The sequence below is a fragment of the Ctenopharyngodon idella genome, chromosome 11 (assembly GCF_019924925.1).
Source record: "Ctenopharyngodon idella isolate HZGC_01 chromosome 11, HZGC01, whole genome shotgun sequence".
NCBI classification, from domain to species: domain Eukaryota; kingdom Metazoa; phylum Chordata; class Actinopteri; order Cypriniformes; family Xenocyprididae; genus Ctenopharyngodon; species Ctenopharyngodon idella.
The window spans coordinates 2,843,759-2,858,862 of NC_067230.1; the positions used below are offsets into that span (position 1 = coordinate 2,843,759).

Sequence of the window (15,104 nt, forward strand, 5' to 3'; positions counted from 1 at the left end):
ATATGACGGTTTTTATGACCCCCATTACATTGAGGTTGAGCTGGTCAAGCTCCACCCATGATATCCAGAGAGGTGAAGCTGGTTGCTGCTGTTTGGCTGTTTGGTTGCTGCTTTTGGCGCTCGTGCATGCACAGTCTTCACACGGACGAACGCTTCAATCTATCGCTTAACGCTATAGCGGAGACTCTCTATTCGTTCCTTTGAAATCAGAAAACAAAATGCACATAAACGTGTCCATCCCTGCTTTTGATATACAATCACTGATGAACATCTTTGGTTTTAATGAGTAAGAAAAAAAAAAAAAAGCTATATGAGGGCAGATCAGAACCCAGAACCTCTGGCATACTTAACGAAAATTATAGCCTACCATTAGGACTAACGCAGATCTATATATTTATTCACTAATGTAAATACTCTCGAGACTAGCAATATAGTGTATTATATAGATGTAAGGAAACTATCACATTAAACATGAATTCCACACTCACGCTCACGCACACTCGCTCCATTGTGCGAGAATGAAAGTGAAAGTAGGCTTGATGCGCCATTATATACCTAAGCATAATAATATTCCTTAGATCAGAAAAAACAAACAAAAAAAACCGATTAGGCATATTGACTTTTTAAATAATCGCGCAGTCTAACGTTTATAATTGCTTATGCTCGAATTTATGTGTTTTTGATGTGAAACGATGCACATTTGAGAACCTGTGTCGAAAGAGTCTTCAGGACTTTGGTAAGGTTGGTTTCATATTGACATGTTCGGAGTTCTGCTCTCAGTAACTTTCTTAAGGTGTAGGCTAGTATTCGTATGAAAAAAAAAAAAACATTATTGCCAAGATTGGTTATCAGCTACAACTCTGTTTTCTTTTTGTCTTCTTTTTATCGCATTTTAAAGTAAATATAAAATACATTAACTTAAACAAAACTCTTATAGAATCATTAATTTATTGCTCCTAAAGGCCAACTTAGGTTATATTTTATAGGCTATTTGTATCTCAATAGTCTTTTTGTTGGACAGATTATTTAACATATGCGCCTGTAGTTTGCATTGGATTTCCAAACGATAGGTGTGGTAGATCAGTAATATATTGTATGCCTAAAATGGTCGCTTTAGGCAGTGTGTCCATCAAAGCGTTTTTAACTGAAAGCGCTAGGCGCTCTGCTGAAAACGCCTAGCTGTGAGCGCTTGAGAGCGCTTTTTTAGTTGAGACGCGTTGCTTGCTATTATATCCGCGGAAGTGTTATCTCATTTCACAGATAGTTTGTTTGTGTACTGTTTCTATATAAAAATGTCGACACAATGTAAAGTATTTGCTCTGGCTCTTGATTGAAATTACTTTGTTCCATTACTATGCTTGTTGTTGTCGTCTGTTGACGTTGTATAAGCAGAATGTGGCGGTTGGTCGGTGTTATATTTATCCCGCCCCTGCATTTTTTTTTTGGGCTTCAAAACAGGCCCGGAAGAGCCAGAATATATTTAAATGTATCTCAGATTGTGTTCGTCTGAAAGAAGACGTCATATACACCTAGGAGGGCTTGAGGGTGAATAAATCATGGGATAGGGCCAGTGTCGGGAACCACTGACATTTAGGCCAAACTAAGTGCTACAAAAATGCAACGCTGTATAAAAAACACTTAGCATGTTGAATGCATATAAAGTGCACAGATAGGCAGCTCTCTCAATAATTTGAATCTTTTGTATTTTATTGTCTCTGAGTCAATGTTTCACACTTATATATGCAGCTTCATGAAGATTGAATGAATCATGGAGGACAAACAAACATGCAGTGATGGAGATTTTTCTCCTGGAAGCAGGTACATCAAAGTCTTCATGTGATCCTAATGTTACAGAAAATACATTGTATGCCACATAACATAGTGTGACCTGAGTGGTTGTCTCTATCATCTTCTGATGTTGAGATATACTTAGGATCCTGGGGGTCTCACAGGTTCTCTGTACACTGCCCTAAATTAAACGACCATATAGATATTATACCTTTAACCCTTATTCAGGTAGGGTAAGGACAGTCAAATCTAGCCTAAACAATTTGACAGTCACACAGATCACACAGATAGATAGATAGATATATAGATAGATAGATAGATAGATGGAAAATCATATCTCTTTAACATTTCTTAAGCTTTTGAATAGACGAGATTCTTAAATTAAAAATGTATTTTCTTGTAAAATCTGCTACATGAATTCTTGTCTCTATTCTATTATCTCTTCTCTATTCTGTTGAAGTCAAAGCCATAGGCAAAGATCAAACTCAGGGGAGTCCAGCTGTGTGTCCATGAAGAGTGATAAATCTATGGAGCAGCCCGTAAAATTTGAGGGAAGCGACACATCAACTGATCTCAGGTACAAAATATAAAGCTCAACTATGAAAAAAACTATATGAATTCTTGTTTCTATTTTATTATCTCTGCTGTACTCTATAGTCTGATATATTGAACTAAATTCTACAGGCAAAGATCAAACTCATCGGAGTCCAGCTGTGTGTCCATGAAGAGTGATAAATCTATGGAGCAGCCGGTAAAATTTGAGGGTAGAGACACATCAACTGATCTGAGGTACAACATTTTTGTTTAGACAGACAGAGACCTATGGCACAAAACAAATATCCACTTATTATCAAAGTATAGAAATGGGCAATCAAATTTTGGAAGCATTTAAAACTCAGTGGCCACCATTAATACTATTATAAAGCTCTGCAATTCAAGAGTTGAGGAACAGATCAGGTCCCTTCTCACAGCTGGTCCAGAATGTCAGTCCTGATGTTTCACTAACATCTACTGATCCCCATCAAACTGATTCTGGACCAAAACAATATTATCAAACTAAATAGTCACATTTGGCTAATTTGGAGCATTTGTTTTTCCCTATAGTTAGGTTCGTTTAGACATATATGAACACAGCAACTGTGCTCGGATTCACCCCAAAATAATTCACCCCATGATAACCTGAATGAGGTGTAGCCAGCTAACAGGGAACGTTCTCAGAACTTTGGCTAACATTCTGACAAGGTTCTCTCAAAATTTTGAACAAATATTATTCCAGAAATTCATTCAAAGTTATCTGGTCTTTTAATGCTGTTCTCAAAACGCTAGCACAAAAAATTATTTATACTCTGTTCATAGAATTTTTTTCTGAAAAACATCCAACATATTTAAAATGTTATTACTTGTTTCATAATGTTTAGAGAACATTCAAAAGTAACGTGCCCATAATGTTTGTAAAATAATAAAATTGAACGTTCCCTTTTTATAATAATAATAAAAAATGTTTTTTAAAACAAAGATTTCCTGACAAAGACAATCCAAATTAATCCAATCCGATTTCAATCAGATTCTGAAAGCACTGTTTATATGTACACACTTTGCATACACCAGAGGCTAATTTTTTCCTGGAACCCAAGCCAATTGTAGAGTCTGAACAGGTGCATGACCCTTCTATAACTCAGGGTATTTTAGTGGAGTTTGAGGGGATGGGTTGAAGCCCCGCCCACACTTCTGTCACTGAAGTGCATGCTATAAGCTGGGTCTCCAAGGAATTAGTTGATGTGTTGGATGATGAAATGTTTCAAGGTCTCCAGTCTCCGCTGTTCCTGTCCAATCCCAAGTCGTCTTGATCTCTGCTAGTTTAGTCCAGTCCCAAGTTGTCTTTGTCTCTGCTGGTTCAGTCCAGTCCCAAGTCACCTTTGTCACCACTGGTACAGCTCAGCTTCAAGTCTTCTCCGTTGCCACTGGTTTAGCCCAGCACCTAGTCTCCTTCGTCATCATTGGCATTACCCAGCTCAAAGTCTCCTTTGTCGCAGATGGTCCCACTCAGCCTCCCTCTCTCCTTCTCCTCAGCCTCGCCTCCACTGTCTCCCTTTAGCCCCTCGGCTCCACCTTCTGTGGTTCTGCCCTCGAACCTCTGAGCCCCAGTCTTCACCTCGGTAAAGTTAGGAACGTAAAGATGAAGTTAAATTGGTTATGTGATAGAATGGTGGAGGGGTCACTGTATCAGCTAACAGCAGGCACACTGTGCAGTAATTAGCGAACATTTTGTAGAGAAATGAAAACACCGGACCTCAACAATTATTTGCACTCGCACAAATGGACCCAAATATATTTTGAGGACGCACAGATTAAATTTTGGGAGCATATGCACAATTTTGAGCCTTGCTATGATCTGTTTATTATAATTATTTTCTTTTTGTAATTTCATTTTGTACAGACATTTATATTTATAAGTCTTTCTCAGCCATTGACAGAATTTTCTGTCATTTAAGACACAATGCATTTCTGCCATTGATGGAAATTTCCGTCAATCCATGTTTACACTATTATATGGTAGGTGGCGCTATTACACATCTTCTGAAAGGATACAGAATTTCTGGATCAAAAGACAGGCAAATAAGATGCAGAAACAAGAGATAAAAACATTGCTTACACACATGTATAATAACGCAATCATAAGGCATTAAGCAACATATAAATCATAACTGCCTAACATTACCGAATGAAATGTCGAGCCAGTTAAGAGGTACAGGACTGTGAAGCGTTGGGGGTGTTGATGGAAGCGATCTACATCTATGTTTTTATCATCGTTCTGAATTGTTCTCAGCCTTTTGTTCAAAATGTTGCTTTTTATGAAACTTGCCCACATTCAAGTGTTGATACAAAACAAATGCATGAAGCTAGAATAAAATGTTTTTGTTGTTGTTGTTGATTACAAAAAGCAGAGGCTCTGTTCTTTCTTTTGATATATTGTATGTTCAGATATTTATACAACAAAATATTCCGGGGGCTATTAAAGTTTTGTGAAAATGATAAAAATGTTGGCTGTGGCTGGGAACTTTTCTTTTTTTTAATTAGCTGGTGGGGAAAGAGGTAATAGATTTTTTTTCCTTAATTTTTTATGTTTTTTTTTTTTTTTTTGGTCATGACAAGAATTATAAAGATCTTATAACTGAAAATTAAACCAGGCAGACTGACAGATCAACTATAAAGCATAATTATATGAATTCTTATTGTCTCTGCTGTATTATTTCTTCTCTGCTCTATTGTCTATATTCTATTAAAATCGATTGTACAGGCAGAGATCAAAGTCACCAGAGTCCAGCTGTGTGTCCATGAGGAGTGATCAGTCTATGGAGCCACCAGTAAAATTCAAGGGAAGAGACACTTCAAATGATCTCAGGTACAACATTTCTGTATAGACAGATAAACAGACAAACAGAAACTATAGTTATAAAGTTATTTCATTCCATTATTTCATTATTTAATCTTTCAGTCATAACGCTCAGCTGTTCCAAAGCATATTGAAATTAAATCTCATGAAGAAATTTCAGTGTCTGTATGAAGGAACCGCAAAGCAGGGAAACCAAACACTCCTGAATGAGATCTACACAGATCTCTATATCACAGAGAGTGAAAGTGGAGAGATCAATAATGAGCATGAGGTGAGACAGATTGAGACACAGTCCAGGAGAGCAGAAACAGAGGACACACCGATCAAATGCAACGATATCTTTAGACCTTTACCTGAACAAGACAAACCCATCAGAACAGTGCTGACAAAGGGAGTCGCTGGCATCGGAAAAACAGTCTCTGTGCAGAAATTCATCCTGGACTGGGCTGAAGGGAAAGAGAATCAGGACATCCAGCTCATATTTCCACTTCCTTTCAGAGAGCTCAACTTGATGGACAAAAGTCAACTTGAAGGACTCAGTCTTTCAGATCTCCTTCATGTCTTTTTCCCTGAAATTAAAGAAATGAAACCATTAAGTGGTGAACATAAAGTGTTGTTCATCCTTGATGGTCTGGATGAGTGTCGTCTGTGTCTGGAGTTTCAGAGCGATGTGAGGTTGTGTGATGGAAGTGAATCAGCCTCAGTGGATGTGCTGCTGACGAACCTCATTGCGGGGAATCTGCTTCCCTCTGCACTCATCTGGATCACCTCCAGACCAGCAGCAGCTGATCTCATCCCCATCGAGTGTGTCCATCGAGTGACAGAGGTACGAGGTTTCAACAACCCACAGAAGGAGGAATACTTCAGGAAGAGAATCAGTGACCAGAGTCTGGCTGACAGGATCATCTCACACCTGACGTCATCAAGGAGCCTCTACATCATGTGTCACATCCCAGTGTTCTGCTGGATCTCAGCCACTGTTCTAGAGAAGATGTTGAGTGAATCAGAGAGTGGAGAGTTTCCCAAGACTCTCACTCAAATGTACACACACTTCCTAATCATTCAGACCAACATTAAACATGGGAAGGACTATGATAAGAAAGTGGAAGATAAAGACATGATCCTCAAACTGGGGAAATTGGCTTTTCAGCAACTTGTGAAAGGCAATGTGATCTTCTATGAGGAAGACCTGAGAAAGTGTGGCATTGATGTCACAGAAGCATCAGTGTACTCAGGATTGTGCACTGAGATCTTCAGAGAGGAGTTTGTATTGTATCAGGTGAAAGTCTTCTGCTTTGTTCATCTGACCATTCAGGAACATCTAGCAGCTCTATATGTGCATCTCTCTTTTACAAACAACAACAGAAATGTGTTTGAAACTGAACAAACTGAACAAAGTCTGTTGTCTAAGGGTTCAAAACAGAAGAAATCTAAACCAATATCTGGGCTGCATCAGAGAGCTGTGGATGAGGCTTTACAGAGTAAAAATGGACATCTGGACCTTTTCCTGCGTTTTCTTCTGGGTCTCTCAGTGAAGTCCAATCAGACTCTCCTGCAAAAACTACTGACACAGACAGGAAAACACTTCAACAACAAAGAGGAAACAGTTCAGTACATCAAACAGAAAATCAGGGAGAATCACTCTCCAGAGAGATCTATTAATCTGTTCCACTGTCTGAATGAACTAGGTTTCAATTCAATGATGCAGGAGGTCCAAGATTATCTGAAATCTAAAAAAATAAAACAAATCAAACTCAACTCTTCACAGTGGTCAGCTCTGGTTTATGTGATTCTGACATCAGAGCAGAAAATGAATGTTTTTGTTCTAAATAAGTTTACTGGAACAGAAAATGCACCAGATGCAGTTCTTCAGAAAATGCTTCCTGTGCTTAAAGAATCCAGATCAGCTCAGTAAGTCACACACTGACAACAATCATATTATTACATTTGTGATTTTAGCATGTGTTTCCTTACCAAAGCAACAAAAGGAGAAATATTCAAAAAATCAGTGATAGAGACCTGCGGCCTAATAATGTTGCATGCGCACAAAAAATGTACATGCTTTTTTTTATTGATTAATCTTTTTTTGCTGCAGCTGGTGTCAGTTCAACATTCATGTTCTTTAATCTCTATAGGCTGTATGATTGTGGTGTCACATATGAAGGTTGTGTTACTGTGGCTTCAGTTCTGAGCTCAAACCCCTCACACCTGAGAGAAATGGATCTGTCTAAAAATACACTAGGAGACGCAGGAGTGAAGCTGCTCTCTGATGGACTGAAGTATCCTTATTGCGAACTGGAGATACTGAGGTAAAATTATATAAAAGCGTCCTTGTTCTCCTACTAGGAGTAATGAATGCAGTGCCGGTCCTAGACTTCTAGGGCTCTTATGCAAAGCTTTGTGAGGGGGCACCTGTCAGTGTGCTCATAAAACCCCCAAAATGACCCCCACCCCTTAATCTGTTCTTTCAGAGCAATTTCACGGTCAACAAACACAGTGAATTAATTTCAACAAACATTAGTATTTATTACAGTGGTATTCAGGATACAAGGTGGACTGCCAGTATTTTGTAATGGAAGTAGAACATCAAGGAAACTAAAGTAAAATATAATTAATATGGCACCTATAGCTGTCAGAAAAATTATAACACAGCTAAAATGATTGATTTAGTAACAAAACTAAAGCATGATAAATATAGTTTACTCAAGAAAATCCATTAATAATTCTATAAAAATTTTACTAATGTGCATTATTTTTAAAGCACTGACAGGAGTCATGACAACTTGCAAAACTGGCCCGCCAGCAATAATATCTGGCCTGCACCCGCAGCCAGATTATTTTAATAGCGGCTGGTTCTGAAATAGATATTTGTCTTGTGGTGCTGTCTAATATTATCAATGTGTCTACACCATGCCGCAACAGCGAAAAGCTGTCTACACTGAACACGACAAACCGACCGTTGCAAAGCACTTGGACTACGTCAGAAATAGAACGGGGAATCCGTTTACTGTCGGGAATGTGTTGTGTCACGCCGCGCCGCATCCAGTGTAGACAATATCATTTTAATGGGTTCTATTATCTTTTGTAGCATCCTGTCACGCCGCTCACGGCTGGTGTCAGTGTTGTATTCTTCGAAAACAGCGACAACTTCTTTGCAGATAAGACACACCGGCTTTGCATTCACAAAACAGGCAGGATGAACGCATAGTTGTCTTTCCATTCTTCTTTGTATGCCCTATTTTTGCTGTCAACTTTCCTCTTTAGACTCTTTGATAGTGCCATTTTCTCTCACCAGCTATCTTAAATGTTAACATTACTCTGCACACGACGTAATAGCGTACCTCCAGCAAGCAAACAATAAAAAAAAAAGCAGGATGCCAAGGAATAATTCCTTGAGTGTAAAAGTAGGCTACGTCAAATAATTATTACAATAAGTTAGGATCCATTGTGTAACAAGCAAATTAAAATGTTACACATTTATTATTCACAATATGGAAAGACGAAATAAAACATAGTTCGTTAAGAGCATGACTCAAACCTGCCATTAATGCGCTTATTCAAGTTATTTTTATCCATTCCACATCTCCCACATATGTGTGTGTTTTAGCAAGGTGGTCTGTGTTGCAAGTTGGTGAATGAAGATACTTGCCAGGTTACATTAATTTATCCAGTGTAAAACCTGGACACCGCCACACAAATGTGGCTTTTTGTTAATGACTGTCTTACTACAGGATTTAACACAGGATGTAACAGCTTACCAGTTACAAAAGACACTGTAACAGTCTGTCACAGGCAATTCTACTTGCATTTTTCAATTAATTTCTTAAATTATCCTTTGACTATGTTCTGGCCCGCCATCTAGTGGCAAAATGTTTTTTTGGACCGATGCCAAACTTAATTGCCGACCCCTGCCCTAGTGTATCTGTAAGGATTTTCTTCTTCTTCTTTTGCACTAAAACTGTTTGGGCGTCAGAGACCATAAGTCTTAGAGATACCAAACTTGCTGTGATGGTCAGAAATCCACCCGCTACTCAGAAGCATAGACACACACCTGTCGGATATAGGTGGCACTACAATAAGTGCCTTTGTTTTTTTGTTTTTTTTTACGGTCTGGAACCGTAAGGGCTAGAATCAATTTTTTTTGAAAAACTCCTTTTAGGCTGTTGGTCCAATTCACACAAAACTTAGCATGCATCATCCCAATGACAAAAAGCTAACAAAAGAATTTTGATTAGTCAAAGCATTACAAAGATATAAATTAATTAATTGGTCAGGCAATGCCCATTTTTAAGTGTTGACCTATATCTTATAAATGCAATGTTTTTGTACAAAGACAACAGGACATTCTTAGGATGCACACCAAGTTTCTTAAAATTCTGCCAATGTGGGTGCTACAACTGAAAAACTCTGCAACCATATGATCCATGAAGTTGAAAATTGGTGTGCATCTTCTTTGGTGGACATCCTAACATATTCTCTAATGACTAGGCTATGTCAAAAAACCACCAGCAGTCAGTCAATTTTCAGCTGCTAATAACATCAAATCTGAATGGCCTACCATAAAATATATGGTAAATACATACATTTGGCCTCATTCATGAAACATGAGAAGAAAAAATGTTTGTGTAAATCGTTCGTAAAGCCATTCTGATGCAAATTTTCGGATTCATGAAAATGTACTTATTTTCAAAATATTAGTTGGCAAGAAAGAAATTTACACCTGCTCCCTACGACATGTAAATGGTGTGTAAAACATAAAAAAATGATGACACTGCATTTTGTTTTTTTAACTGATGACAGTGCATTTTGATAACACTACCATAATATTTTAATATTTAATATTTTTATATAATATAATATAATTTTTTTGTAGCTGAGAGTCAAAAACTCTTCAGCTTTGGGTAAAACGCAGCGCTTATCACTTTTTACCCAGCCGTCCAATCACAGTGGAGGAGGGGCGAGACAAATACTACTGACCAACCATCCTCCTTGTACAACGACTGAACAACAATGGAGAAGTTAATATTGCTGGTTACTGCATTTTTATATTCAGTAATATTCTTCAAAATGAGATACTAGTAACGTGTTACCCTAGTGAAAAATAAATATACTAAAATGTATTTGAAATACATTTATTTCATGCTAAGTATACTACAATTGCATTTATATATTTATGTACTTAATATAAATACCCTGCAATTGTACTTTTATTATACTAAATTGGTATACTTAAAGTCTACTAAACTGGAACAAGTATTTTTGTGCTGAGGTCCATCCAAAGATGTGCTTAAGTATATTTGATTGTGCTAAAGTGGAACTATTGCAAGTATACTTTAGGTACACTTTATATATCTTGCATTCAAATTATACAGTGATCATACTATCCTTACTAATAGTGATATTAAACACATTTTAGGCTTAATATTAAGAAATATGCATTGTGCAATAAAGAAGAACTCCAAATAAAGTTTAATAAAAATATTTATGTCAATAAATATAGTAGTCAACATTTTGAAGTGGATCAAAACCTTTCATCAAAGTTGTCTTAAAACCTTCTTCTTAGGACAACTTAGTTCTTAGGACAACTTTGATTAACTTTTTTGATCCACTTCAAATGTTGACTACTGTATATTAATGGGTTTGTAGTTAGTGTGAAATGAATGTAGGCCCATTTTAAATACATTTTGGTAGGTTTTTTTTCTTGGGCAGATTCTGCATCCATAACCTCTGATATGATTTCTCACCGTCACACACCTAACTTGGAAACTCTTAAGAAAATCCAGAGTTACCTAAACTCACAATTATTTGTGCTGATGTTCATGTGCATTTTATCTCATAAATACATTCTTCCTGAAATGATTTGAAAACACTGTAACTGCTGACGTTAAACCTTGACCCCCATTGGCTTGCCCCATTGTCCTACCATTGGTTGAACCAGAAGTTGACACATATAGACCGCAATGATTGATGTATGTTTCGAACACGCCATAAAGCGAATGCCATCACACTCACCAACATTCGGTTTAGCTGTACTTTTGCTTAACAACCGAACTCGCTGGAGTGCACATATTGGGAATCTGTGTTGCAGTTTTGGCACATTTGTCAGAAGGAAACTGGGTCTAGAAACTCATTGTAGCTAAAGACACACGTCTCACCTTGTATTTCATATCTGAGAATGATGAAATTATTTTTAGATGATGCTATATATATTTTTTAGATGAGACTTTATTTTTTTGCAAACCAAAGAAAATGTGAGGTATGAACTGAAACATCTAGTTTGTTTCTGCTAACTGGCTGTAAGGGCAGAAATTTCAAACCCAACTTTTGCCTACACAGCTCAAATGTAACAATGAACAATTTGCAAATAAAATGATTTAATTTGTTAAATATTTAAGTAGCCTACTACTTCAGTAATTTATTTTTGTTGAATACTATGTTGACCTGTTATGATTAAATGTACAATTCAGTGAACTGTATTTGAGTTCTACTTGTTTAGTATAAAAATAGTATTGGCCTAGATAAAAGTTTACAGGAAATGTATTTTGAGTTGCAAAAAATAATCATGAAGTAAGTTTTAGTTCACACTTTGAATATCAGGTAGGCTATTGTTTAATTCAGTTCAAATTTATTTCTATAGCACTTTTCACAATTTTGCATGGTTGCAAAGCAGATATACATACATATAGAAAGTAGTTACAAAACGTCTCAGGTTACTTATGTAACCATGGTTCTCTGAGAGGGAACGAGACGCTGCGTCAAGCGCTTTGGGAACACCTCTGTGTGATTGCGTCGTGAAGCACATCTGAAATCAGTCCAATGGTGTGACGGAACGTCATAGGCGGGTGACGTCATGACCAGGAAACTATAAAGCACACCTGAACCAAACAGAGTTAGCTTCTGAAAGTCAAAGTAAGTCGGTACAGGCATGCTGGGAGTATGGCAACGTGACGCAGCGTCTCGTTCCCTCTCAGGGAACCATGGTTAAATAAGTAACCTGAGACGTTCACTTTCAAGGGAACTCGCGCTGCGTCAAGCGCTTTGGGAACGAGATACCCACACCGCCATAAAATCAAGTGCCTGTCTGTGTGAAACGGATGTGCACACCAAGAAGCAAGCACTCGTGACCCTGGGGTCAAGGCCACATCTAGGTTGTAGAACCTGACAAAGGTATGATGCGAGGACCACCCCGCAGCATCACAGACTTCTTGGAGGGAAACTCCAGACAATAAGGCCAAGGAGGCCGCCATACTCCGAGTAGAGTGAGCACAGACCTTAAGAGGAGAAGGATGACCGGCAGACTCATACGCAAGTGAGATAGCCTCAACTGTCCACTTGCTCAAGGTTTGCTTGGATGCAGGGTGCCCCTTACGAAACAAACAAACAACTGATCCGTCTTACGCCACAGGGCAGCTCTGTGGACATAAGCATCCAAAGCCCTAACAGGGCACAGCAAATTAAGTTTTTCCTGGTCTGGATCCAGAAATGGAGGGGGGCAAAAGACCTGCAACATAATAGGGCCCGCCACATTAGTGGGGACCTTAGGAACATAACCTTCCCGAGGAAAGAGGAAGGCTTTGACCATGCCTGGCGCGAAGTCCAAGCAAGAGGGAGAGACCGAAAGGGCTTGAAGGTCACAAATTCTCTTCAACGACGAGATAGCGAAGAGGAAAAGAGTCTTAAGAGAGAGGAATTTTACATGAACCTCTTCAATAGGCTCGAAAGGAGCAGTAGACAGGCCCTCCAACACCATGGCCAAGTCCCAAGTCGGAACTCTCTGACATGCCGCAGGCCTCAGCCTCAAAGCACCACGAAGGAAGTGAGTAATCCATGGGTGTCTGCCAAGAGAAGCACCCTCTAAAGGAACATGGTAAGCCGCAATGGCCGCCACGTAGACCTTTAGCGTAGAAGGAGATAAACCAGAAGAAAACTTTTCTTGAAGAAACTCCAGAACTGTACCAGCTGGGCAGTTAACAGGATCAAAGTTATATTCTCTACACCATGAAGAGAAAACATTCCATTTCAAGGAATACAGCCTCCTCGTGGAGGGAGCTCTGGAATGGAGCATATTCTCCGCTACCTTAGTAGGGAGACCGGAATCTATGAGCTGTGCTCCCTCAGAGGCCACGCCCACAGTTTCCACAACTCTGGGCAGGGGTGAAGGATTGAGCCCCCCGCCTGCGAGAGTAGGTCCCTCCTGACCGGAATCTCCAGGGGAGAGCCGTCGAGGAGAAACATAAGGTCCGAAAACCAAACTTGGCGGGGCAAAACAGGGCTACTAGAAGCAACTGGACCCCATCCTGGCGCACTCTCTCCAAAACTCCCGGAAGCAGATCAATCGGGGGAAAGGCGTACAGACGCAGCCTCGGCCACATCTGCACCATAGCGTCCAACCCCAGGGGGGCTGGATGTGTGAGGGAGAAATATAGAGGACAATGGGTCGTTTCCAGAGACGCAAACAAGTCCACATCCGCTTTCCCGAAGCGCTCCCAAAGGAGCTCCACCACCTCGGGGTGGAGTCTCCACTCCCCGGGCCTCGGCCCCTGCCTTGACAGGATGTCGGCTTCCTGATTCAGACGCCCTGGGATGTACACTGCCCTGACTGACAGCAACTTCCCTTGGGCCCACAGGAGGATCTGGTGTGCCAACTTGCATAAGGGGCGCGACCGCAGACCCCCCTGATGGTTTATGTAGGAGACCACCGCTGTGTTGTCCGTGCGGACCAACACATGATGGCCCCTGAGATCTGGGAGGAAGTGTTTGAGTGCCAGGAACACAGCCATCATCTCCAACTAGTTTATGTGCCAGGAAAGATAATGACCCCTCCACAGACCCTGAGTCGAGCGACCACTCATGACCGCCCCCCAGCCGGTGAGGGATGCATCCGTCGTTAGCGTTACACGACAACAAGGAGCCCCCAACACTGGGCCTTGGGAAAGAAACCAAGGTTTTTTCCACATGACACAAGCACGAAGGCAACGCCGCGTGATCTTCATCATGCGAAACGGATTTCCCCTTGGGGAAAACCCCTTGGTTTTGAGCCACCACTGCAAAGGTCTCATGTACAGCAGGCCAAAAGGTATCACGTTGGACGCAGCTGCCATCAGACCTAACAGTCTCTGAAACTGTTTCACAGTGAGTGACTGGCCTAGCTTCAACTTGTTTACGGCTGTGAGAATGGCCTCTATGCGAGCAGGCGATAGACGTGCTTGCATCGAAACCGAATCCCAAACTACGCCTAGAAAGGAGGTTCTCTGAGCTGGAGAAAGCACACTCTTCTTTGCGTTTAGCCGTAACCCCAGACACTTCATGTGGGCGAGAACAGCATCTCGATGCTGAACCACCAAATTCTCTGACTGCGCTAGAATCAACCAGTCGTCTGTAATTCAACACGCAGATGCCCTGGAGTCGCAGAGGAGCCAGAGATGCATCCACGCATTTTGTGAAGGTGCGGGGAGATAAAGCTAAGCCGAAGGGAAGAACCCGATATTGGTACACTTCGCCCCCGAAAGCGAACCTCAGGAACTTCCTGTGTTGAGGAAGGATGGATATATGAAAGTATGCGTCTTTCAGATCTATCATGACAAACCAATCCTCGGACTTGATTTGTGACACAATCTGTTTCAGAGTTAGCATTCTGAACTTGAGCTTCTTGACAGAGTGATTTAATAGGCGCAGATCTAGAATGGGACGCAACCCTCCATCCTTCTTTGGAACTATGAAGTACCGGCTGTAAAACCCCGACTCCCTGCTGGGAGAAGGAACCCTTTCTATGGCTTCTTTTCGCAAGAGAGTCTGTACTTCCTGTTCCATAACCAGAGCCTGCTTGGGGCTCACCTCGGTGAACAAAACCCTGTTGAATCTGGGCGGTCACAACCTGAACTGAATTCTGTACCCAAGTTCTACTGTGCGCAGGACTCATTGA

At 40.3% G+C, this 15,104-nt stretch overlaps 1 protein-coding gene and 1 long non-coding RNA gene across 4 annotated transcripts in view; one reads left to right on the plus strand and one right to left on the minus strand.

Moving 5' to 3' along the window:
* Positions 1-15,104, plus strand: part of LOC127522770 (NACHT, LRR and PYD domains-containing protein 3-like) — a 24,763-nt gene continuing 9,659 nt past the window's right edge. The window contains exons 1-7 of one of the 3 annotated variants that reach the window (XM_051913047.1): positions 1-736; positions 1,747-1,818; positions 2,249-2,365; positions 2,473-2,577; positions 5,087-5,191; positions 5,285-7,093; positions 7,318-7,491. In XM_051913047.1, the coding sequence (XP_051769007.1) occupies positions 1,769-1,818; positions 2,249-2,365; positions 2,473-2,577; positions 5,087-5,191; positions 5,285-7,093; positions 7,318-7,491 (2,360 nt within the window). In that variant the 5' untranslated portion in view covers positions 1-736; positions 1,747-1,768. The remainder of the gene's footprint in view (positions 737-1,746; positions 1,819-2,248; positions 2,366-2,472; positions 2,578-5,086; positions 5,192-5,284; positions 7,094-7,317; positions 7,492-15,104) is intronic. The other 2 variants (XM_051913044.1, XM_051913045.1) reach the window with 2 other exon arrangements.
* LOC127522772 (uncharacterized) lies at positions 2,584-6,041 on the minus strand. Its single transcript, XR_007932684.1, has 4 exons — positions 5,907-6,041; positions 5,536-5,751; positions 5,104-5,202; positions 2,584-3,934 (listed from the first exon to the last, which is right to left on the minus strand). It is a non-coding gene; the product is annotated as an uncharacterized LOC127522772 (long non-coding RNA).